This window comes from Heterodontus francisci, chromosome 1 (genome assembly GCF_036365525.1).
Source record: "Heterodontus francisci isolate sHetFra1 chromosome 1, sHetFra1.hap1, whole genome shotgun sequence".
Taxonomy (NCBI): Eukaryota; Metazoa; Chordata; class Chondrichthyes; order Heterodontiformes; family Heterodontidae; genus Heterodontus; species Heterodontus francisci.
Window position 1 is genome coordinate 88,103,427 of NC_090371.1, and position 27,024 is coordinate 88,130,450.

The 27,024-nt window shown below is 44.8% G+C and overlaps 1 protein-coding gene across 1 annotated transcript in view; it reads left to right on the forward strand.

The window, feature by feature from the left end:
* LOC137370639 (probable phospholipid-transporting ATPase IM) overlaps nucleotides 1-27,024 on the forward strand; it is a 440,540-nt gene that overhangs the window by 306,561 nt on the left and 106,955 nt on the right. The window contains exon 19 of the mRNA XM_068032731.1: nucleotides 21,768-21,879. Within this exon, the coding sequence (XP_067888832.1) occupies nucleotides 21,768-21,879 (112 nt within the window). The remainder of the gene's footprint in view (nucleotides 1-21,767; nucleotides 21,880-27,024) is intronic.

Below are 27,024 nucleotides of genomic sequence, written 5' to 3' on the forward strand. Positions count from 1 at the left end.
TCGGAACTTCCCCATGTCAGGCCATTCATTGAATACTTCCATGTCACATTACTCCTTCCAAAGTGTATCACCTGACACTTTTCAGCGTTAAATTCCATCTGCCACTTTTCTGCCCATTTGACCATCCCGTCTATATCTTTCTGTAACCTAAGACACTCCACCTCACTGTTAACCACTCGGCCAATCTTTGTGTCATCCGTGAACTTACTGATCCTACCCCCCACATAGTCATCTATGTCGTTTATATAAATGACAAACAATAGGGGACCCAGCACAGATCCCTGTGGTACGCCACTGGACACTGGCTTCCAGTCACTAAAACAGCCATCTGTCATCACTCTCTGTCTCCTACAGCAAAGCCAATTTTGAATCCACCTTATCAAGTTACTTTGTATCCCATGTGCATTTGCTTTCTTGATAAGTCTCCCATGTGGGACCTTGTCAAAGGCTTTGCTGAAATCCATGTAAACTACATCAACTGCACTATCCTCATCTACACATCTGGTCACATGCTCAAAAAATTCAATCAAATTTGTTAGACATGACCTCCCTCTGACAAAGCCATGCTGACTATCCCTAATCAAATTTTGCCTCTCCAAGTGGAGATAGATTCTCTCCTTCAGAATTTTCTCCAATAGTTTTCCTACCACTGACTTGAGACTCACTGGTCTGTAGTTCCCTGGCTTATCTCTACAACCTTTCTTAAATAGTGGGACCACATTAGCTGTTCTCCAGTTCTCTGGCACCTCCCCTGTGGGGACCACCCTCTTTGGTGAAGACAGATGTGAAGTATTCATTCAACACCCTACCAATGTCCTCTGGCTCCACCCACAAATTTCCCCTTTGGTCCCTAATGGGTCCTACTCTTTCTCTTTCCCTGGTTATCCTAGAAGGACCACCTAGAAGGACAAGGGCAGTAGATGCTTGGGAACACCACCACCTGCAAGTTCCTCTCCATACCATCTTGACTTGGAGCTATATCCCCGTTCCTTCACTGTCACTGGGTCAAAATCCTGGAGTTTAGAAGAGTGAGGGAAAACTTGATTGAAGTTTATAAGATCCTGAACAGTCTTGACAAGGTGGATTTGGAGAGGATGTTTCCTTTTGTGGGTGAGTCCAGAACTAGGGGACGCTGTTTTAAAATTACGGTTTGCCCTTTTAGGAGAGAGATGAGGAGAACTTTTTTCTCTCAGAGGCATGTGCAACTTTGGAACTCTGCTTCAAGGTGTGGAGGCGGGGTCATTGAATATTTTTAAGGCGGAGGTAGATAGATTCTTGTTAGGCAAGGGAATCACCGGTTATCGGGCGTAGATGGGAGTGTGGAATTCAAAACACAAACAGATCAGCCATGATATTGATTGGTGGAGCAGGCTCGAGGGGCCGAATGGCCTACTTCTGCTCCTAATTCATATGTTCGTAACTCCCTTCCTAACAGCACTGTTTGTGTACTTACACCCCAAGGACTGCAGCGGTTGAAGAAGGCAGCTCACCACCACCTTCTCAAGGGCACGTAGGAATGGGCAATAAATGCTGGCCGAACCAGCGACGCCTACATCTCATGAAGGAATAAAAAAAAAAGTCAGCTTCATTAATGTGGGTTGAATCTTGCTGGAGTGGGGCATCTCACAGAATGCACTGTTAGACTTCTTCCTGGACCCTTCATCTCAAAAAAAACCTGCAGCGTATCTTGCTGGAAGTGTGAACTGATAATGCATGGCAAGGGCAATGGGGCATCTGGGAATTTAGTGAACAGTGGGACCAACAGTGTATCTCCTTAACCATTGAGATTTAAGGATTGAGAACAGAACATTAGAAGGATGGTGAATTCGAATAGGTGATTTAGAATTATATCAGGTACAGAAAGAGAATGAAGAGAGAGGAAGAATGATTGGATTAAGGGAGAGAAAGAAAAGAGACAGAAAAAAAAAGAAAAAAGTTAAAAAATTTAAATTTAAAATTTTTAATGTCTGTAAGAACAATTCACTATCTGAAGGAATGAAATTACAGTTTCAGTTGTTTCCTTTCTGGGCCAGAGAGGTTGATTGACATTGCATTAACAATTATCATTAAAAGGATATTTATGCTCTTAATTGCCAGATTAGCTTTAATGGGGAATTGATGTACAAATCAAACAAGTTCTTAAAAATAATGGGAAAGCTAGGGGCGACATGCTGTTTGTGCGAAGCAAACATTGGACCTGACCTGAAACTGACCAGCAAGTTCTGGAGATTCACAACTCAGCATATTTCTTAATCCCTGAATTTGCTGGCCAATTTGTGCATTAATTACGTTCTTAACAAGCCATATTTTTCCAGCACGTTTTCACCCATTAGGTTAAGAAAATGTCTTGTAAATTCCGACAAATCTCTGAGCTGCACTGCCCATACATCAAAAACTTTACCATTATCCCAATGAATTCCTGGAAAATTAAGTCCCCCATCAAGCACATATCACGTCATTCAGTTTCAGTCACCCTTCTCCAGAGTGGCTCATAGTGATCAGCTGCCTGACCTTGAGGTCCATAACAAGTACCAGTAGTTCATCTGTGGCCTTGACCCTGATTCACTTGAACCCAACTAACCATATGACACCATAGGAAAAAACGACTGCATCAGCATTGGCCCTTGTTAGCCCTGTGATATGGGTAAATGAGATCCCCATAATAAACTCCACGATAATGCATAGGAGCTATTTTTTTCCAGATTAAAAAGTAAAAACTGCAAATATTGAAAATCTGAAAAAAAACCAAATGTAAGAAATGCAGACCAAAGCTAGATTTTATGAATTTTTCCTCCCAAAGTGGATATTATGAATTCAAATGCAGAGGTCAGCAGGGTCTGTAGGATTTTTCAGTCTTTTTTTATTTGTTCAAGGCATGTGGGATTGCTGGCAAGGCCAGCATTTATTTCCCATCCTTACTTGCCCTTGAGAAGATGGTGGAGAGCAGCCTTGAATCACTGCAGCCCATGTGGTGTAGGTATGCCCAAAATGCTGTGAGGTAGGCATTTCTAGGATTTTGACCCAGCGACAGTGAAGGAATGGTGATATAGTTCCAAGTCAAGATTGTGTGTGTCTTGGAGGGTGTTACCGTGCACCTGCTGCCCTTGTACCTTTAGGTGCTAGAGGTTGTGGGTTTGGAAGGTGGTGTCGACGGAGCCTTGGCAAGTTGCTGCAGTGAATCTTGTAGATGGTACACACTGCAACTACAATGTCATAGAGGAATTTACAGCACAGAAGGGGGCCATTTGGCCCATCGCGTCTATGCCAGCTCTCAGCGAAACAATCCAGTCAGACCCACTCTTCCGCTCCATCCCCGTAAGTTTATTTCTAAGTTTATATCCTGCAAGTTTATTTCCTTCAAGTGCCTATCCATTTTTCCTTTTAAAATCATTGATTGTCTCTGCTTCCACCACCCTTGTGGGCAGCGAGCTCCAGATCATTTCCACTCGCTGTGTAAAAAAAGTTCTTTCTCACATTCTCTCTGCATCACTTGCCCAAAACGTTCAATCTGTGTCCCCTAGTCCTTAGACCAGGAGTTAATGGGAACAGTTTTTAATTGTCTGACTTATCTAAGCCTGTCATAATCTTGTACACCTCTTTCAAATCTCCCCTCAATCTCCTTTACTCCAAGGAGAGCAACCCCAGCTTTTCCAACCTAACCTTTTAACTGAAATTCCCCATCCCTGGAAGCATTCTGGAAAATATCTTCTGCACCCTGTTAAAGACCCTCACATCTTTCCTAAACTGTGGTGACCAAAACTGGATGTAATACACCAGTTCAGGCCTAACCAGAGCTATATAAAGGTATAACCTCCCTGCTTTTGTACTCTATGCCTCTATTTATGAAGCCCAAGATCCCATATGCTTTGCTAATCAGTCTCTTATTATGTCTTGCCACCTTCAAAGATCGATGCACATGTACGCCCAGGTCCCTCTGTTCCTGCACACTCTTCAAAACTGCGTCATTAAGTCTATATTGCATCATCTTATCCCTTCTGCCAAAATGCATCACCTTGCACTTGTCTGTATTAAATTCCATCTGCCACTTGTCTGCCCATTGTGCTGGCCTATCTGTGTCCCGTTGCAGGCGGTTCATATCATCCTAGCTGTTTGCCACTCCTCCAAGTTTGGTTATCTTCATCAAATTTTGAAATTCTACTCTGTATTTAAAGATCCAAGTCATTTACATATCGCAAAAAAAGCAGTGGTCCAAACTGACCCTTGGGGAACACCATTGTCTACAATCCTCCAGTCTGAAAAACAACTATTTGCAAAAACTCCCTGTTTTCTGCCCTTGAGCCAATTTTTTTATCCAATTGGATACTGACCGTCTTATTTTGCTAAACAGCCTTTTATGTGGTACCTTATCAAATGCTTTCTTAAAATCCCTATAGACAACATCCATCACATTCCCTTCATCAGCCTCTGTTACTTCATCAAAAAATTCAATTAGATTAGTCAAGCACGATCTGCCTTTTACAAATCTATGCTGGCTATCCTTAATTAACTCAAACCTCTCCAAGTGCCTTAGTTTAGTTTAGTTTAGTTTAGAGATACAGCACTGAAACAGGCCCTTCGGCCCACCGAGTCTGTGCCGACCATCAACCACCCATTTATACTAATCCTACACTAATTCCATATTCCTACCACATCCCCACTTGTCCCTATATTTCCCTACCACCTACCTATACTAGGGGCAATTGCTAATGGCCAATTTACCTATCAACCTGCAAGTCTTTGGCATGTAGGAGGAAACCGGAGCACCCGGAGGAAACCCACGCAGACACAGGGAGAACTTGCAAACTCCACACAGGCAGTACCCAGAATTGAACCCGGGTCGCTGGAGCTATGAGGCTGCGGTGCTAACCAGTTGATTTTTTTCCCTGATTATTGTTTCTAAAACCTTACCCACCACTGATGTTAAGCTAATTGCTAGAACTGTCCTTACACTGTTTCTTGATTAAGGGTGTCAGATTTGCCTCTCTCCAATCCTCTGGCACCTCCCCCGTATCTCGGGAAGATTGGAACCTTATGGCAAGCCCTTCTGCTATCTCCACCCCCACTTCCTTTTGGAACCTGGAATGCAAGTCATCCAGACAAGGTAACCTATCTACCCTAAGCATAGCCAACCTTTCCAGTACCTACTCACTCTCAATTCTTACCCTATCCATTGCCTCTACTTTCTCCAGTTCTATTGATGTTTTGTCAGATCCTCTTCCTTCGTAAACACCAATATAAAGTACTCATTATGTGTTCCATCCTTGCCCTGTGCTTCTCAACATATATTACCCCCTTTGTCCCTAATAGGCCTCACTCAGCCTCTTACTACCCGCTTACTTTTTATATGCTGGTAGAAGATTTTTGTGTTTCCTTTTATGTTGACTGCCATTTTATTCTCATATTCTCTCTTTGCCAGTCTTATTTTCCTCTCCACCTCCCCTCTCAACTTATTGTATTTGGCCTGCTTTTCACTTGAAGAATTCACCTGGCATGCATCATACACCCTCTCATCATAATCTCTATCCCCCTTGTCATCCAAGGGGCCATGTTTTTGGTTCTCTTACCTTCTGCCCTTGTACTTAGTGTCATGCAGACCCCCACCTGCCAAGAATGAGGCATATTAATTTTGTCATATGAACATTGATTTTAAACTGTTGCTGGAGTGAAGAAAGGGCTTGTTAAAAAAATCACCAGACACTTGGCTGGAAAAACATTTGCATACTAACAGACAGTGCTTGGAGAGACAAAGGACTATTTCCTGCTCCAATTAACCCCAAATGAATTTTGATCACCAGACATTGTAGGCAAGGAAGCGCATTCCAGACCCTGCTAAGATGATACAATCCACAGAGCCAGGATTGGTTAAACCAGCTGGTCACATGACTAACTGGCTGGTCTAGTTTTTTTGAACTAGCCACAGGACAGTTTTAATTCAGAAGGCTGTTGAAACTGGAACCTGGAGTAAGGAAGCCTCTGTCTCTCTCTCTCTCTCGCTTTCTCCCAAACTGGACCCACAGAAGACACGTAAACCTCAAGAGAGAAAAGACTCCAAGCTCAAAACAAGTTGAAGCATGCACTGGGCCCCAACGAATTGCAAGTCTGACCGGCAACCAAAGACTTCATAGCAAATTCAAAGGACACTAAAATAGAAACCCATCTATTGCCTCAAACTTTTCCCCTTTATTCTTTTCTACATTTCTGTCTCTATCTGTATGTGTGTTTATCGTGTATGCATGCTAGCGTGGTCGCGTCGCATATTTGTAGTTGGTAACCGGATTAAAGTTTAAATTTAATAACGTTCGGCCTTTCTTCTTTAAACCTAAGAAAACCTGTCTGAATTGATTTCTTTGCCTTACAATTGGAAAGCAGTGAACAAGGATTCACAAAGGGGGAGCTAAAACACGGCGTTTTCTTAAAAAATTAAACCCTGTTACGGTTAAACCAGGCAAAGGCTGAGAGGGAACCCCTAAACTCCTTCTCACCTGGTTGTAGCACTAGCCTGTACCTGAAGCATCTCTTCCTCAAAGATAACCCATTGTTCCATTACAGTTTTGCCTGTCAATCTTTAGTTCCATTTTATTCTGGCTATATTCCTTCTCATTGCATTGAAATTAGCCCTCTTCCAATCTAGCCATTCTACCTTATGTAATTATTGCTTTTCTGCATTACTGGTCTAAACCTTATGATACGATGATCACTCTCACTCAAGTGCTTCCCCACGGACACTTGGTCCACTTGGCCCACTTTATTTCCCAGCACCAGATCCAGCTATCCCTCCTTTCTAGTTGGGCCAAGAACATACTGATTAAGGAGGTTCTCCTGAACACAGTCCAGAAATTCCACCCCCTTCTTTCTCTTTCCTCAAATTATCAAATCAAAGACACCCCCTCTATCCAACACTACAATGGCTTCCCATGGCTGAATCAGTACTGCCATCCCACTTCCCTTTTTTCCTTCTCTATTGTTTCTGAACACTTTATATCTTTCTTTTCATTCTTTCATGGGATGTGGGCATCACTGGCAGACCAGAATTTGTTGCCCATCCCTAGTTGCCCTTGAACTGGTTGGCTTGCTATGCCATTTCAGATGGCAGTTAAGAGTCAACCACATTGCTGTGAGTCTGGAGTCACATGGAGGCCAGACCAGGTTAGGAGGATGGCAGATTTCCTTCCCTGATGGACATCAGTAAACCAGATGGGTTTTTACAACAATCGATGATAGTTTCATGGCACCATTACTGGGACTAGCTTTCAATTCAAGATTTTTACTGATTAATTCAAATTCGACCAGTTACCGTGGTGGGATTTGAAGACGTGTCCCTAGGGCATTAGTCTGGGCTTCTGGATTACTAGTCCAGTGACGTTAAAATCCTTGTATATTAAGTCCTCACCATTTTTAAGCCACGTTTCCGTTATTGTCACGACATCATATTCCCATACTGCTACTGGTGCTTGTAGCTCACCAACGTAGTTCACTACACTTTGTACATTTACATAGATGCATTGTAATCCTGTCTTGGCATTTCTCACAGCCATTCTCAGTCTGCTACTATCTAATATAGAACTACTTCCTTCTCTAGTACTGTCAAACACTCTCACATTAAAGATCTGCAAATGAGACCCGACCCGAGACTGACAGAACCCCATCTGAGCCCGAGCCTTCCATTTTTTCCCGTGCCTGACCCGACCCAACCATCAGTTAACGTACCTTCCGTTTTTCACTTTGTTCCTTACTTGCAACAGCTTAAAATAACTGTAACAAAACCACCTTTAAAGTCCAAAATGTAAAGAAACATTAGAGTCACTTACCTGAGGTGGTGATAGAGCGTGTCCCATCCGACCCGACCTGAACCCGACATATGTTCGGGTCGGGTAGCAGGCCTTTATCTCACATTATGCACCTTATTCATCTTTTCTACTTCTATATGCTGGTGCCCATCTCCCTGCCAATTTAGTTTAAACCATTCCTAACTACACTAGTGAACCTCCCCCTGAAGACATTGGTCCCAGTCCTGTTGAGGTGCATCCAATCTCTTTTGAATAGATGCTTTCTGCCCCAGAACTGGTCCCAGTCCCCCAAGAACCTGACGCCCTCCCTCCTGCATCATGCTTCAAGCCACACATTGATCCTCCCTACTTTCCTATTTCTACTCTCACTAGCGTGTGGCACTGGAAATAATCTGGAGATTACTACCTTCGAGGTCCTACTCTTTATCTTCCTCCCTAGCTCTTGAAAATCTGACCATAGGACGGGGACCTCAGTACCTGCCCTTGCTATGTCGTTGGTACCAACATCAACCACAACATCTAGTTTACTCCCCCCAGCAGACTAGCCTGCACCATTCCGTGATATCCTTTACCCTGGCACCAGGAAGGCAACACATCATGCGGGACTCACGATGACGGCTACAGACGTGCCTGTCTGTCCGCCTGACTATGGAATCTCCTATAACAACTGCATTTCTATACTTTGCTGTTCCCTCCTGTACAGTCCCTTGCCCATTGGTTCCATGTTCTGGACTGCACTCCTTCAGGGTATTGTAACTTCCAGCAGTCTCCAGTGCTGAGTACCTGTTTTTAGAATGGCACATACCCCGAAGAGTCCTGCACCCCTGCCTCTTCCTAGTCTTCCGGATGGCCACCCACCTACTGTCCTGAGCTCTTAATGCCTGTGGGGGTGACCACCTCCTGGAAAGTCTGGTCCAGGAAACTCTCCTGCTCCCTGAGGCTCTGCAGTGACTCCAGCTGGCCAAAAGCTTGGAAATCTTAAGCTCGAGCTGAAGCAGCTGGAGACACTTGCTATACACAGGGTCGCCCAAGTGATGGAGGAGGTTGTGTTGAGGGTTCCTATCAAGCGGGTTGCTTTTCCCTGGATGGCGTTGAGCTTCTTGTGTGTTTTTGGAGCTGCACACATTCAGGCAAGTGGAGAGTATTCCATCACACTCCTAATTTGTGCCTTATAGATGGTGGATAGGCTTTGGGAAGTCAGGAGGTGAGTTACTTGCTGCAGAATTCCCAGCCTCTGATTTGCTCTTGTAGCCACAGTATTTATGCGGCTAGGCCAGTTAGGTTTCTGATCAATGGCAACCTCCAGGATGTTTATGGTGGGGGATTCAGCAGTGGTAATGCTGTTACTTGCCACTCATCAGCCCAAGCCAGAATGTTGTCCAGGTCTCTCTGCACAAAGTTCTTCATTATCTGAAGAGTTGGGAAGTGAACTGAACACGGTGCAATCATCAGCAAACATTCCCACTTCTCAATTTATGTTGGAAGGAGGGCCATCGATGAAGCAGCTGAAAATGGTTCTGTCTAGGACATTGCCCTGAGGAACTCCTGCAGTAATGTCCTGCTGGTGAAACAACTGGTCTTCAACAACTACAACCATTATCCTTGTGCTAGGTGTGACTCCAGCCAGTGGAAACATCACCCCCACACCACACCACACCCCACACCACAATTCCCACTGACTTCAATTTTGCTAGGGCTCCTTGATGCCATTCTTGGTCAAATGCGGCCTTGATGTCAAGTGCAGTTACTCTCACCTCACCTCTGGAATTCAGTTCTTTTGTCTATATTTGGATCAAGGCTATTTTGAGGTCTGGAGCCAAGTGGGTGAGCATTAGTGAGGAGGGTATTGCTGAGTGAGTGCTGCTTGATTGTACTGCCAACAACACCCTGCATCACTTTGCTGATGAATCAGAGTAGATAGATGAGGCAGAAATTGACCAGGTTGGATTTGTCCTGTTGTGATCAGGTCATACCTGGGCAAGTTTTCACTTTGTCAGATAGATGCACAGTTTTAGCTGTACCTTGGCGAGAGAAGTGACTAGTTGTGGAACACAAATCTTTAGCGCTACAGGGTACTACTGTGTGGTGCTTTTTTTAATTCATTCATGGGATGTGGGCATCGCTGGCTGGGACAGCATTTATTGTCCATCCCTAATTGCCTTTGAGAAGGTGGTGATGAGCTGCCTTCTTGAACCGCTGCAGTCCATGTGGGGTAGGTACACCCACAGTGCTGTTAGGAAGGGAGTTCCAGAATTTTGACCCAGCGACTGAAGGAACGGTGATATAGTTCCAAGTCAGGATGGTGTGTGGCTTGGAGGGGAACTTGCAGGTGGTAGTGTTCCCATGCAACTGCTGCCCTTGTCCTTCTAGGTGGTAGAGGTCATGGGTTTGGAAGGTGCTGATGAAGGAGCCTTGGTGCAATGCTGCAGTGCATCTTGTAGATGATACACACTGCTGCCTCTGTGCAGGGAGTGCCGATCAATCGGGCTGCTTTGTCCTGGATGATATCGAGCTTCTTGAGTGTTCTTGGAGCTGCACCCATCCAGGCAAGTGGACAGTATTCCATCACACTCCTGACTTGTGCCTTGTAGATGGTGGACAGGCTTTGGGGAGTCAGGAGGTGAGTTACTCGCCTCAGGATTCCTAGCCTCTTACCTGCTCTTGTAGCCACGGTATTTGTATAACTACTCCAGTTCAGTTTCTGGTTAATGATAACCCCCAGGATGTTGATGGTGGGGAATTCAGCTATCGTAATGCCATTAAATTTCAAGGGGAGATGGTTAGATTCTCTCTTGTTGGTGATAGTCATTGCCTGGCACGAGTGTTATTTGCCACTTATCAGCCCAAGCCTGGATATTGTTCAGGTCTTGCTGCATTTCTACACAGACAGCTTCAGTATCTGAGGAGCTGTTTGCTGTATCCGGTGTGCTCAGCCATTTCTTGATATCGCAGGGAATGAATTGAACTGGCTGAAGGCAGGCATCTGTGATGTTGGGGATCTCAAGAGGAGGCCGATGAATCATCCACTTGGCACTTCTGGTTGAAGACCAGCTTTGTTTTTTCACTGACATGCTGGACTCTGTCATTATTGAGGATGGGGATGTTCATGGACCCTCCTCCTCCCATTAGTTGTTTAATTGTGCACCACCATTCACAACTGGACGTGGCAGGACTGCAGAGCTTTGATCAGATCTGTTGGTTATGGGATTGCATAGCTTTGACTATAGTAAGCTGCTTCTGCTGTTTAGCATGCACGTAATCCTGTGTCGTAGCTTTACCAGGTAGGCATCTTATATTTATTTTTTATTTAGAGATACAGCACTGAAACAGGCCCTTCAGCCCACCAAGTCTGTGCCGACCAACAACCACCCATTTATACTAATCCTACATTAATCCCATATTCCCTACCACATCCCCACCTTCCCTCAATTCTCCTACCACCTTCCTACACTAGGGGCAATTTACAATGGCCAATTTACCTACCAACCTGCAAGTCTTTAGCTGTGGGAGGAAAACGGAGCACCCGGCGGAAACCCACGTAGTCACAGGGAGAACTTGCAAACGCCGCACAGGCAGTACCCAGAACTGAACCCAGGTCGCTGGAGCTGTGAGGCTGCGGTGCTAACCACTGCGCCGCTGTGCCGCCCATATATTTAGCTATACCTGGTGCTCCTGGCATGCTTTCCTAAACTGCTGATTGAACCAGGGTTGGTCTCCTTGGCTTGATGGCAGTGGTAGAGTGGGGGATATGCCAAGCTATGAATACAATTGTGACGGAATACAATTCTTCTGCTACTGTTGGCATACATGGATCCCCAGTTTTGAGCTGCTTGATTTTTTCTGAATCTATTCAATTTAGCACGATGGTGGTATCAGGCAACACAATGGAGGGTGCCCTCAGTGTGAAGACAGGACTTTATCTCCTCAAGGACTGTGTGATGCCCACTCTTACTCATGGGGAGATGCATCTGCAGCAGCTAGATTGGTGAAGATGAGATCAAGTAGGTTTTTCTTTCTGTTAGTTCTCTCATCGCAGGCCCAATCTGACAATTATGTCCTTCAGAACTCAGTCAGCTCGGTCAGTAGTAAATTGGCAAGTCATGTTGCAGCTGTACAGAACCTTAGTCAGGCCACACTTAGAATATTGCGTGCAATTCTGGTCGCCACACTACCAGAAGGATGTGGAGGCTTTGGAGAGGGTACAGAGGAGGTTTACCAGGATGTTGCCTTGTCTGGAGGGCATTAGCTATGAGGAGAGGTTGGATAAACTCGGATTGTTTTCACTGGAACGACAGAGGTGGAGGGGCGACATGATAGAGGTTTACTAAGTTATGAGCGGCATGGACAGAGTGGATAGTCGGAAGCTTTTTCCCAGGGTGGAAGAGTCAGTAACTAGGGGACATAGGTTTACGGTGCGAGGGGCAAAGTTTAGAGGGGATGTGCGAGGCAAGCTTTTTACACAGAGGGTGGTGAGTGCCTGGAACGTCCTGCCAGGGGAGGTGGTGGAAGCAGATACGATAGCTACGTTTTAGAGACATCTTGACAAATATATGAATAGGAAGGGAATAGAGGGATATGGGCCCCGGAAGTGCAGAAGGTTTTAGTTTAGGCAGGCATCAAGATTGGCGCAGGCTTGGAGGGCCGAATGGCCTGTTCCTGTGCTGTACTGTTCTTTGTTCTTTGACCAAGCCACTCTTGGTGATGGACATTGAGATCCCCCACCCAGAGTTCATTCTGTGCCCTTGTTACCCTCAGGACTTCTTCCAAGTGGTGTTCAACATGGAAGAATATTGATTCATCAGCTGAGGGAAGATAGTAGGTGGTAATCAGCAATTTGAGAAAACCAGAGGCGCCCTGCTGACCTCTGCACCCAGATTGTTATAGCCACTCTTTTCACTCAAGGCTCAGTGCAAGGAACTTCGATCTGTAAAGACTATCTAAATACGTCCATTCACATTGGATTTAGACAATTCTGATAAAGGGTTTCCACCCAAAATATTGACCTATTTTTTCAAATGCTGATGGACCTGTACGTAGTTCCAGTAGTGTTTTAAATTTATATCATCTGTAATTCTCATTATTTACTCCTCTTTGTATTTCCTTTTTTTTATTTTTAGCATCACACAAAGTAATTTTCGTGCATTTTGTTATATCTTGGAAGATAACCAGCAAAATCATTTCAGAGCCAAAAAGTGAAGCCAAGGAGACAGAGCCAAAAAAACAAACATTAAATAGAGAGGAGACAGAGGTTTAGAAGAATCTAGGGCTGAATTTTACCAGCCCCTCGACGTTATGGGTTGTGGCGGGGAGGCCCATAAAATGCCAGCGGGAGCAGCCCGCCATGACGCCAAGAAGGCCCCGCCGGATATTAGCGGCAGCCATGCGGCCTTGGTGCGGCTGCCCCGCCGCTTGGCGGTGGGGTCTTCATCAAAATATTTAAATGAGCATTAATAAAATTTTAATTAACTTACTTGCCGATGGCGGCTGTCCCACGCCGAATTTACGTCCAAACAGCCACGACTCGCACGCCTTCAGAACTCCGTTGGAGTTCCAAGGTGAGACACTGGTGGGGAGAGGGGAGGAATAAAATTATCAGGGCGGGAGGATGGGGGAGTGGACAAAACACTTTTGATTGGCTGTGGGGATGGTGGGAAGAGGTTGAAGGGCAAATGTGAGAAAGTTGCGGGGGAAAGTTTGGGTCGGGAATAAAATAGGTTTTCTGAATTTAAGAATTGCTGAAAATAGAGACTTGTTGTCGAAGCTTTTCATCTTGGACTCAACAGTCCAATAGGCAAGAATAACCAATGTAGGGAAATGCAACAATGTTTTCCCCGACATTGGTTATTCTTGCGTTTTTTCCTGATGAGTGCAAGATGAAAAGCTTCGACAACATGTCTCTATTTTCAGCAATTCTCAAGTTCTGTACTACCAAACGACTATTTGTATATCTGAGACAGAAGTACAACAAAGACCAAAATCGGGATATTAACAACATAGTTCGACTTACAGGTAAGTTAAGAACAGGTAAGCTGTCTCCAAGAGTGTATTAAACCTAAAGTTGTGCCAGTTTTCATTTCCAAATGTATTGATAATGCTAAAGTGAGACACAGTCCCATAATTGAGCGCGCATTTATGCGAGATGAGATTGAACAGATTGGTAATTCTTCTTTAGCCTCCTTGTCTTGAGACCACCTGGAGGTGGTCAGTGGTTTGTGAAGTAGCGCCTGGAGTGGCTATAAAGGCCAATTCTAGAGTGACAGACTCTTCCACAAGCGCTGCAGATAAAATTGGTTGTCAGGGCTATTACACTATTGGCTCTCTCCTTGCGCTTCTGACTTTTTTCCTGCCAACTGCTAAGTCTCTTCGACTCGCCACTCTTTAGCCCCACCTTTAAGGCTGTCCGCCAGCTCTGGCGATCACTGGCAACTGGCTCCCACAACTGTGATCAGTGTCACAGGACTTCATGTCACGTTTGCAGACGTCTTTAAAGCGGAGACATGGACCGCCGATGGGTCTGATACCAGTGATGAGCTCACTGTACAATGTGTCCTTGGGGATCCTGCCATCTTCCATGTGGCTCATATGGCCATGCCATCTCAAATGCCGCTGGCTCAGTAGGGTGTATATGCTGGGAATGTTGGCTGCCTCGAGGACTTCTGCGTTGGAGATACTGTCCTGCCATCTGATGCCAAGGATTCTCCGGAGGCAGCGAAGATGGAATGAATTGAGACGTCGTTCGTGGCTGACATTCATGTCCGGGCCTCGCTGCCATAGAGCAAGGTGCTGAGGCTTGATACACTCGGACTTTTGTGTTCCGTTTCAGTTTCTGCGCTATTTTCCCACACTCTCTTGGCCAGTCTGGACATGGCAGCGGACGCCTTTCCCATGCGCTTGTTGATTTCTGCATCGAGAGACAGGTTACTGGTGATAGTTGAGCCTAGGAAGGTGAACTCTTGAACCACTTCCAAAGCGTGGTCGCCCATATTGATGGATGGAGCATTTCTGACGTCCTGTCCCATGATGTTCGTTTTCTTGAGGCTGATGGTTAGGCCAAATTCGTTGCAGGCAGCCGCAATCCTGTCGATGAGTCTCTGCAGACATTCTTCTCTGTAGGATGTTAATGCAGCGTTGTCAGCAAAGAGGAGTTCCCTGATGAGGACTTTCCATACTTTGGTCTTCGCTCTGAGATGGGCAAGGTTGAACAACCTGCCATCTGATCTTGTGTGGAGGAAAATTCCTTCTTCTGAAGACTTGAACGCATGTGAGAGCAGCAGGGAGAAGAAGATCCCAAACAGTGTAGGTGTGAGAACACAGCCCTGTTTCACGCCACTCAGGATAGGAAAGGGGTAAGACGAGGCACCGCTATGCTGAATTGGTAATAGGGTTACTAATTTACGCCATGCCCTATACTACGCTTGGTCTGTTGTGCGCAAATTTCTTGCATTTTTCGATTTGATCCGTCTATGCTGCTGTCTTGCTTCAATAGATGACTGCACCATAAACAGTCCCCGTTTGAAACACGCCCACACCATAAACTCACTTAAGCAGAAGCAAAGAACAAAGACAAAGAACAAAGAAAATTACAGCACAGGAACAGGCCCTTTGGCCCTCCAAGCCTGCGCCAATCCAGATCCTCTATCTAAACATGTCGCCTATTTTCTAAGGGTCTGTATCTCTTTTCTTCCTGCCCATTCATGTATCTGTCTAGATACATCTTAAAAGATGCCATCGTGCCCGCATCTACCACCTCCGCTGGCAACGCGTTCCAGGCACCCACCACCCTCTGCGTAAAGAACTTTCCACGCATATCCCCCCTAAACTTTTCCCCTTTCACTTTGAACTCGTGTCCTCTAGTAATTGAATCCCCAACTCTGGGAAAAAGCCTCTTGCTATCCACCCTATCTATACCTCTAATGATTTTGTACACCTCAATCAGGTCCCCCCTCAACCTCCGTCTTTCTAATGAAAATAATCCTAATCTACTCAACCTCTCTTCATAGCTAGCGCCCTCCATACCAGGCAACATCCTGGTGAACCTCCTCTGCACCCTCTCCAAAGCATCCACATCCTTTTGGTAATGTGGCGACCAGAACTGCACGCAGTATTCCAAATGTGGCCGAACCAAAGTCCTATACAACTGTAACATGACCTGCCAACCCTTGTACTCAATACCCCGTCCGATGAAGGAAAGCATGCCGTATGCCTTCTTGACCACTCTATTTACCTGCGTTGCCACCTTCAGGGAACAGTGGACCTGAACACCCAAATCTCTCTGGACATCAATTTTCCCCAGGACTTTTCCATTTACTGTATAGTTCACTCTTGAATTGGATCTTCCAAAATGCATCATCTCGCATTTGCCCAGATTGAACTCCATCTGCCATTTCTCTGCCCAACTCTCCAATCTATCTATATTCTGCTGTATTCTCTGACAGTCCCCTTCACTATCTGCTACTCCACCAATCTTAGTGTCGTCTGCAAACTTGCTAATCAGTCCACCTATACTTTCCTCCAAATCATTAATGTATATCACAAACAACAGTGGTCCCAGCACGGATCCCTGTGGAACACCACTGGTCACACGTCTCCATTTTGAGAAACTCCCTTCCACTGCTACTCTCTGTCTCCTGTTGCCCAGCCAGTTCTTTATCCATCTAGCGAGTACACCTTGGACCCCATGCGCCTTCACTTTCTCCATCAGCCTGCCTTGGGGAACCTTATCAAACGCCTTACTGAAGTCCATGTATATGACATCGACAGCCCTTCCCTCATCAATCAACTTTGTCACTTCCTCAAAGAGTTCTATTAAGTTGGTAATACATGACCTTCCCTGCACAAAACCATGTCGCCTATCACTGATAAGCTCATTTTCTTCCAAATGGGAATAGATCCTATCCCTCAGTACCTTCTCCAGCAGCTTCCCTACCACTGACGTCAGGCTCACCGGTCTATAATTACCTGGATTATCCCTGCTACCCTTCTTAAACAAGGGGACAACATTAGCAATTCTCCAGTCCTCCGGGACCTCACCCGTGTTTAAGGATGCTGCAAAGATATCTGTTAAGGCCCCAGCTATTTCCTCTCTCACTTCCCTTAGTAACCTGGGATAGATCCCATCCGGACCTGGGGACTTGTCCACCTTAATGCCCTTTAGAATACCCAACACTTCCTCCCTCCTTATGCCGACTTGACCTAGAGTAATCAAACATCTGTTCCTAACCTCAACATCCGTCATGTCCCTCTCCTCGGTGAATACCGATGCAAAGTACTCATTTAGAATCTCACCCATTTTCTCTGAATCCAAGCATAACATTCCTCCTTTGTCCTTTAGTGGGCCAATCCTTTCTCTAGTTACCCTCTTTCTCCTTATATATGAATAAAAGGCTTTGGGATTTTCTTTAACCCTGTTTGCTAAAGATATTTCATGACCCCTTTTAGCCCTCTTAATTCCTCGTTTCAGATTGGTCCTACATTCCCGATAGTCTTTCAAAGCTTCGTCTTTCATCAGCCTCCTAGACCTTATGTATGCTTCCTTTTTCCTCTTAGCTCGTCTCACAATTTCACCTGTCATCCATGGTTCCCTAATCTTGCCATTTCTATCCCTCATTTTCACAGGAACATGTCTCTCCTGCACGCTAATCAACCTCTCTTTAAAAGCCGACCACATATCACATGTGGATTTACCTTCAAACAGCTGCTCCCAATCTACGTTCCCCAGCTCCTGCCAAATTTTGGTATAGTTGGCCTTCCCCCAATTTAGCACTCTTCCTTTAGGACCACTCTCGTCTTTGTCCATGAGTATTTTAAAGCTTACGGAATTGTGATCACTATTCACAAAGTAGTCCCCTACTGAAACTTCAAACACCTGGCTGGGCTCATTCCCCAACACCAGGTCCAGTATGGCCCCTTCCCGAGTTGGACTATTTACATACTGCTCTAGAAAACCCTCCTGGATGCTCCTTACAAATTCTGCTCCATCTAGACCTCTAACACTAAGTGAATCCCAGTCAATGTTGGGAAAATTAAAATCTCCTATCACCACCACCCTGTTGCTCCTACATCTTTCCATAATCTGTTTACATATTTGTACCTCTATCTCACGCTCGCTGTTGGGAGGCCTGTAGTACAGCCCCAACATTGTTACCGCACCCTTCCTATTTCTGAGTTCTGCCCATATTGCCTCACTGCTCGAGTCCTCCATAGTGCCCTCCTTCAGCACAGCTGTGATATCCTCTTTGACCAGTAATGCAACTCCTCCACCCCTTTTACCTCCCTCTCTATCCCGCCTGAGGCATCGATATCCTGGGATATTTAGTTGCCAATCATGCCCTTCCCTTAACCAAGTCTCAGTAATAGCAATAACATCATACTCCCAGGTACTAATCCAAGCCCTAAGTTCATCTGCCTTACCTACTACACTTCTTGCATTAAAACAAATGCACCTCAGACCACCAGTCCCTTTACATTCATCATCTGCTCCCTGCCTGCTCTTCCCCTTAGTCACACTGACTTCATTATCTAGTTCCTTACAGGCTTTTGTTACTACCTCCTTACTGTCAACTGACCTCCTCAATTGGTTCCCATCCCCCTGCCACATTAGTTTAAACCCTCCCCAACAGCGTTAGCAAAAGCACCCCCAAGGACATTGGTTCCAGTCCGGCCCAGGTGTAGACCGTCCAATTTGTAATAGTCCCACCTCCCCCAGAACCGGTCCAATGTCCCAAAAATCTGAACCCCTCCTTCCTGCACCATCTCTCAAGCCACGCATTCATCCTGACTATTCTTTCATTTTTACTCTGACTATCACGTGGCACTGGTAGCAATCCTGAGATTACTACCTCTGAGGTCCTACTTTTTAACTTGGCTCCTAACTCCCTTAACTCTGCTTGTAGGACCTCATCCCGTTTTTTACCTATATCATTGGTGCCGATGTGCACAACGACAACTGGCTGTTCACCCTCCCCCTTTAGAATGTTCTGCAGCCGATCTGAGACATCCCTGACCCGTGCACCTGGGAGGCAACATACCATTCGGGAGCCTCGTTTTCGACCACAGAACCACCTATCTACTCCCCTTACAATCGAATCCCCTACGACTATAGCCCTTCCACTCTTTTTCCCGCCCTTCTGAACAGCAGAGCCAGCCACGGTGCCATGAACCTGGCTACTGCTGCCAGTTGCAGTTTGCAGTTTGGCAACTCAATTAACAACGCCCTAAACATGTAACAAATCTCTCTGACCACGTACTCTCAGAAAGTGAGGAGTTTGTTCTTGTGCATGGTTTCAATTTTGGAGTGCCTTCATCCCAAATTAAATTGGATGAGGTATTTGCTGAGTTCAACTCCTCTACTCCAAAATTTCCCGCCACAAACCGGCATCCACTGAAGACGCTGAATCCTTGAAAGCGCGCTTTGCTTATCTAGTGCACGCATATTGCAGGATTCCGAACGACATGTCTGATTTTCACATGCAACGTGAATGTTTGACAGCGTTGCGAGGCCTTAAGACCAACCTGTCAAAGGGACGGGAATAGTCATCCTTACCAAACGTGACTATATGAACAAAATGCATGCCATTCTTAATGATGGGTCCAAATTCGTATCCATTGGACCTGCCGCTCAACATGACAGGACAGTCTTGCTCAAAAGTAAGCTTAAAAAACATTTGCTGGACCTATGTAAGAGCAATGAGCTGCCAAGTGATATATATGACAGGGTTCGTCCTCACGGCTCGCTGCGTCCGTGTATGTATGGGCTGCCCAAGACACACAAAGGTGATGTCCCTCTACGCCCTATCTTAATTATGACTGGTTCTGCACAACATGAATTGGCCAAATGGTTGGGCAAATTGTTACAACCAGTTTTAAGCAAGTTCTCCCCATACACGGTGAAGGATTCCTTCAAATTTGCAAAGACCATACAGGACTTGCATATCAATAGCAATGTGCTATGCATGTGCTCATTTGACATTGCTAGCCTATTCACCAATGTACCACTTAAGAAGCTATAGATATATGCTTTACAGTACTATATCATGGTGGTCTGGACCCACCACCGTTGGGTGAATCAGCGTTCATTGAACATATGAACTCACAATTGAGTTCAGTTTTAGTGACACCATGTACGCCCAAATAAATGGTGTTGCCATGGGATCCCCTCTAGGCCCTGCTCTCGCAAACATCTTGGTTGGGTTCCATGAGAAACGTGTCTTTGAGGGAATGACACCTAACCGCCTACCTCTTGCATATTTCCGATATGTAGATGATATGTTTGCTATATTTGAATCCGCAGCTGCATGCAATAATTTCTTTACATGTCTTACTTTCCTCATGTACTAGTTGAGAAACCTACTTTTACTGGTCAGTACACTTGTTGGGATTCTTACAGTTACACATGCTATAAGATTGGCCTTACTGGCAACCTCATAAATAGGGCCCGAACCATTTGCTCACCGTGCAAGCTTAGTGCTGAAATAGGATGAATCAAAGTCATCCTGCATAACAATGGCTACCCTGATCAGATCATTTCTCGCTGTATATCACACAAACTTATCAATGGGCCTAACTAAGGCTGTCATTTTCGGCCCTGGAAGGGTAATGTATCCCAAAAGTTTGAGCATAAGGTAAAGCTAGCTGTTTCACGCTGCTATCATGCAGTAGCAACATGTGTGGTGTTCGCCACTAACTGGAAGCTGCCGCCAAGCCAAAAAGATGTCTGCCTATCACATAAATGAGTAATGTGATATATGAATTTCAATGCCAGTGTGATGCTAGTTATATAGGCCGTACGTCCCAAAGACTGGCGGATCGTATCAAACAACATGTCCCTTCCGCTGTTCGCAACGGGCAAGGTACAGGCCGTACCCAACCAGCCCATGCTTGCAAAACTCAAAACACAGTGTCCAACATTGGATGTGATTCCACGATTGGACAACATTTGCTAAATAATCTGCAGTGTGCTAAGAATTACACTGACAACAGTAGGGCTCGCAGTGTGGCGCATTTGCACGTATTGGAAGCTACTTATATTAATAAACAGGGCCCTGTTCCTTGCAGACAGAAAGAACATGTACACACATAGCACCAGTTTCAGCTAAATAAAATAAGTGACAGCCATTCGCTGGTTCATTCCTCAGGGCAATGCCTTGACCAATCAGAGTCAAGCTCCCTGGTTTAAATTTCAAACAAAGCTTGGCAGTTAACTGTCAGTCACCGTAAACTGGTGCATTCTCCATGGCAACACCTCTACCAATCAGAGTTCACTTGCCAACCAATCAGCACTCTCTTCTCATGCAGTTTAAGTTGTTGTTTTCCCCTACATTGGTTATTCTTGCATATTGTCCTGATGAGTGCAAGACGAAAAGCTTCGACAACATGTTTCTATTTTCAGCAATTCTCAAGTTCTGTACGACCAAATGACTATTTTCTGAATATAGGGCAATGGAAAGACCATTGGGGGGGTTGGGAAAGGGCCTTCCATCTTATAATTATTTATTAAATGCAAATGAAATGTAATATCCCTTTAAAAATGTAAATTTTTGCTAAGGGCTTGAAGCCTTTAAAAATGGCTCCGGGTGCCGTTGCGGGGAACACAGCAGCCACCCCTGATGACATAGAGGGGGCAGCTGCTCTGACCCCTCCATTTAAATCAGCCGCCGCGCGTAATATCGTCACAGTTAGGCTATATTTCAAAACTTTCGTTTCATTAAACTCATTAGTGCCAGGTTTGACCTGGGATAAATACAATTCAGCCCATAGAGACATAGGAAAGGAATATGCCATTTACCTTCTCGAGCCTATTCCACCATTCAGTTAGATCATGGCCGATCTGTATTTTAACTCCTACCTGCCTTAGTGCAGTAATCGTTAATACCCTTACCGAACAAAAATTTGTGACAAAAATAAAAGATAAACAGAGAAGGGAAAAGATTAAGGAAAACTTGTTTTACCAAATTCTTTCTATCATAATTTTTCTTTTTGTAGTTGTTAGGAGCTACAGCAGTTGAAGATAAACTCCAAGATGGTGTTCCACAGACAATTGAAACACTCTCAAAAGCAAACATCAAGATATGGGTTCTTACAGGCGACAAACAAGGTAAATAAATTTGATGATTTGTTACTGATAGAAAGCAATGGCCAGGATTATATTGGAAAAACATTTTCATTTCTGGTGATTTGCACATGTTTTTCAATGATGGTATCATGTATTATTCTTTGTCCAGTTTTGTTCGTAAGTTTTATCATCAGGACTTTTTGAATATTCTAATATAATGATTCATCTATGACTCTGTGGCTAACATTCTTGACTTTGCTTACTCCAACAAGTAGATCCAAATAAAAAGTAGTAAATGTGCGCCGAAAGTTCTGATGGACAATTTGTCCCTGTATAGGATTGCTGTGAAGATACTTACCCCTCCAAAAATGAATGAATGAACATTAGTGTAATGAGGATAAAAGGTCAATTTAATTTGTTATGGTTCTGTTAAATGATAATCATGAAAAACATATTCAAGATTACCAAGCAGTGAGGAACAGTTGAAATGTGATTATTTATCCCAGGTCAAACCTGGCACCAATGAATTTAATGAAAGGAAAGTTTTGAAATATCACCTAACTGTGACAGAAGTGAATATTACAGAATATTACAAGTTCTTGTCTGGCAGTATGGGTATAGCAGTGGAGTAAGAAGGAAAAGAACTAGCTAGCGGATAGGTACAAAAAAAACAATCAAAAAACCTAAGGGAATGTTTGCCTTTATCTCAAGGGGACTGGATTACAATGGGAGGGAGTTATGCTTCAGCTGTATAGAGCCTTGATCAGACCCTATCTGGAATACTGCATTCTGTTTCGGGCACTGCACCTTACAAAGGATATAATGGCCTTGGAGGGGGTTTTGCAGGCTCAGTAGAATGATGCTGGGGTTTAGAGATTAAATTACGAGGACAGGTTGTATAAACTGGACTTGTATTCCCTTGAGTATAAAACATTGAAGGATGGTTTGATTGAGGTGTTTGAAATGCTGAAAGGATAGATCGACAAATAGGGTAGAGTACAAAAAAAACTACTATTCCCTGTGGAGGGATCAAAAATGAGGGGACAGTCTTAAAGTTTGAGCTAGGCCATTTAGGAGCACTTTTTCGCACGATCGTAGAAATCTTGAATTCTTTGCTCTAAATGACGTGGATGCTGTGACAATTGGAGTTTTCAAGACTGAGATCAATAGATTTTTGTTAGGAAAGGCTAGCAAGTGATATGGAACTAAGCACGTAAATGGAGTTGAGCTACAGATCAGCCATGATCTAAATGAATGGAGGAGCAAGTTCGAGTGGCTGAATGGTCTCCTCTTGTACCTGTGGTCCTATGATTTAAAAGAGGTGTTTAAAATTATGAAGTGATGGGATAGAGTAGATAAAAACAGGTAATGTAGTAGTTATTTTATCAGATTAGTAATTCAGAGGCCTGGAATAATAATCAGAATTAATCTCTGGAGCTGCTGGAACCTGTTGACCATGGAAAGCATCAGAGTAAATGGCCTCTATTATGAGCCTCTGTCAATGCTGTTGATGATAATTTCAAATATAATGTCTGATTAAAAGTTAAATATTCAGTTTTCCAATCAACTGAGGAAATTAATGAACTTAATAAATCTTTTTGAGATGTATCCTCGTTAAATGAAAATATGTTTGACCAAGTTCCACACAAACAAAATTCTCATATTACTGAATGCTTTTTCTAATTAGTTCAATCATCAAATGCTGTTTGATGGTTATAAACCCTGAAAGTTGGTATTCCTCCTCTCAAACTTAATAACCTCAAAAAAATCAGTAAAGGTAGTCATAACAAGTACTTAAATCAGCAATATAAATTCCAAAAGAAAAGCAACATGTCCATTAACATCTGTGGAGACAATGAAGAACATTATTGTTTCAACCTCAGCCCTTCTTGAGAACAAAAAATGAAAGATAAACAAGCAGTGTTGTAATTCCATGTAATTCTACGACATCATTTTAGTAGAATCAGAGACAAGGGGAGAGGTGAACAGCAATTTGCATTTATGTAACATCTTTAATGTAGTAAAATGTCACAAAGCACTTTAAAGGAACTTTATCAAACAAAATTTGACATTGAGTCACATAAAGCGATATTAGGACTGGTGACTGAAAGCTTGGTTGAGGAGGTAGGTTTTCAGGAGCATCTTACAGAAGAAAAGGTAGGTAGAGAGGCAGAGGGTTTATGGAAGGAGATCCAGAACTTAGGGCCTAGGCTGCTAAAGGCAGGGCCATTATTAGTGGAGTGATGAAAATTGGGGATACACAAGAGGCCAGAATCGCAGAGTTCTTATGAGTAAGGAGGGTACTTAAATAGGGAGGGCAAGGCAATGGATGGGCCACAGAGGTGAAGGATGAACAGGATTTTGTACAAGTTAGAATAAGAGCAGCAGAGTTTTGGATGAGCTCGTGTACATACTGATGCAGGGTGGCAGGCCAGCTAGGACAGCATTGGAATAGTCAAATCTAGAGGTAACAAAGGCATGGATGAGGGATTTTTTTATTTGTTCATGAGATCTGAGTGTCGTTGACAAGGCCAGCATTAATTGCCCATTCCTAGTTGCCTTTGAGAAGGTGGTGGGGAGCTGCTGCCTTGAACCACTGCAGTCCATGTGGTGTAGGTACACCCATAGTGTTGTTCAGAAGGTAGGATCTTGACACAGCAACAGTGAAGGAGCGACGATATGGTTCCAAATCAGAATGGTGTGTGACTTGGAGGGGAACTTGCAGGTGATGGTGCTGCCCTTGCCCTTCTGATTGGTCGAGGTCGTGGGTTGTGATGATGACCTGCAGCTGTCAATGGAAGGCTTTCTATTTAAAGGGACACCTGCAGGAGTCAGAATGACTGCAACCTGCATTCTTTGTGAAGGCTGTAGGAAGAAGAATGATGTCAGGAAGACATGGGAAGGCTCCCCCTGGTTGTCTGACTCTTCTGCTGGAGGCAGTAAAGGCCAGAAGAAAAGTCCTGTTTCCTGTAGATGGGAGGAAAATGCCAGCCATGCAAACCAAACAGGCATGGCAGAAGGTATCAGAAGTAGTGAGCACCAGGAGTATGGTCCTTCGCAGCTGGATGCAGTGCCGCAAGAGGTTTAATGACCTAATAAGGACAGAAAAAGTGAGTGGCATGACACCTTCAGGTTCCAACCGTCCGTACTCTGACATCCACAGGATTCTCCTGCACAGGTTGAGAGGTAAATTGGCCATTAGCAATTGCCCCTAGTATAGGTAGGTGGTAGGGAAATATAGGGACAGGTGGGGATGTGGTAGGAATACGGAATTAGTGTAGGATTAGTATTAATGGGTGGTTGATGGTCGGCACAGACTCGGTGGGCCGAAGGGCCTGTTTCAGTGCTGTATCACTAAAAAACTAAGCACTCCTCAGAACAAGACATCTTGCAGCTCCACTCATTCATCATTCCTCCCCACCACCCTCTAGGTCATTGCCCATGGAGGATGCACCCTCCCCTCCCCCCCCCACCCATAGGGAGGTCGGCTCATTTTAATGGGCAACCTCCCCATGTGGCAGAGGCCTCCCCCCACCATGATAGGAAGAAGCTCTTAAGTGACCAGTAATATGCCACTTAAGGGCCTCTGGCAGGAAGGTCGTCGACGGCCTATCCCACCTCTGATAAAGTTGCATTGCAACGAGGAAGTGACGGGCCCTCCACCCCACCGCCTCCAGTTGCAATTCTATGGCCCCTTCGCCTTGGGGTGGGGGCGCCATAAATTTCAGCCCTCAGTCTGCCACTTCACACAGGATGGGGGAAAGCCTCCCTTTGGTAGCTCAGTGCCTCACTGAAATGGAGAAAAGTGTTCTCTAGCTCCAGGCTAGCAGTAAAGTGCAAGTCAACCATGTGATGGAAAATGGAAAAAGGGCACACGAAAGTGGGGACTCTTATCAAGGCACTCCCATTTCCCATCCCTTGCTCCCTCACCTCAGACAGAATCCCAAATGCTGGTTCCTGCCCTAATAACCAAGTCATCAAGCCAGGTGCAGGAGAGGCAGTCTTCAGCAGAGCCCTTATGGCCTGCAAAACCAAGAGAACGTCCACCACAGGCAACCCAGATGTCAGAGGAACGAGCAGCCAGCCCCTAGTTCTTTTGAAGCCAAATGGGTGGCACCAAATAGGAGTTATAGGAAGCTGATGAAAAAGACTTATGCGTTGCACGAAGGGATTCACTTGGGTGTGTACAACAATGCTTGTGGCTTTATGTATATGTTTATTTAAATGAACCAAGTACTTTATTTGAACTCTTCATTCTCCTGCCGTCGACTTTGTTGCATCCCAAATTCCAAATGGACTGTAGCCTTCAGGTGAATGTTATGACCTGGTTAGAAGAGGAGGAAAGAGTGTGAATGGAATGGTTGGATTTTTGATTGGGAATGATTTGTTTTGGGGATTGGTGGCACGGGTGGGTGTCGGGCAGAGGGATTATGATTGCACTGCCATACAATCTCATGCACTCAGATTAGCTGAAGTGTACCTGTATGAGGTCTTCGCAGGCTTCTCTGGCAGCCATATGAGTGGCTGCAGGCACTCTGGCCACATGTGGCTCCTCTGATGCCCAGCAGCCTGCACCTTCCTCCTCCTGCAGCTCCTCTCTGCAGTGCCATGTGCAAGGCATAGCAGACCACAGCCATTTTGAAGACCTTTGCTGGTGCATACTGAAGGCACCCTTAGATCTGTCCAGGCACCTGAACAGCGTCTTCAGCAACCCAATAATTTGTTCAGTGATCATCCTTGTGGTCATATGACTCTTGTTGCATGTCTCCTCTGCATCAGTGGTAGAACTCATCAGAGGTGTCATCAGCCAGGTCCTCAGAGGATAACCCTTGTCTCCAAGAAGCCATCTGCTCACTCTGTGTTGAGGAGCAAAAACCTGTGGGAGATGTGCCTGTCAAAGAATGAAGGAATCATGGCAGCTTCCAGGATACCTTGCACAGACATACATGGTACCCTTCTGGTGTTCGCATATAAACTGAACATTGAGGGAATGGAATCCATTCCGAGTGATGAATACTCCAGGTTGATCTGAGGGCAGGTATTTATCAAAGGAGTGGGAATAGTTCTTGCAGAGAACTGATACGAACACGATGGGCCAAATAGCTTCCTTCTGTGCTGTAACCATTCTGCGATTCCATGATTGTCACCTGTGTGCAGTCAGTAACTTCCTGTACCTGTGGGAATCCA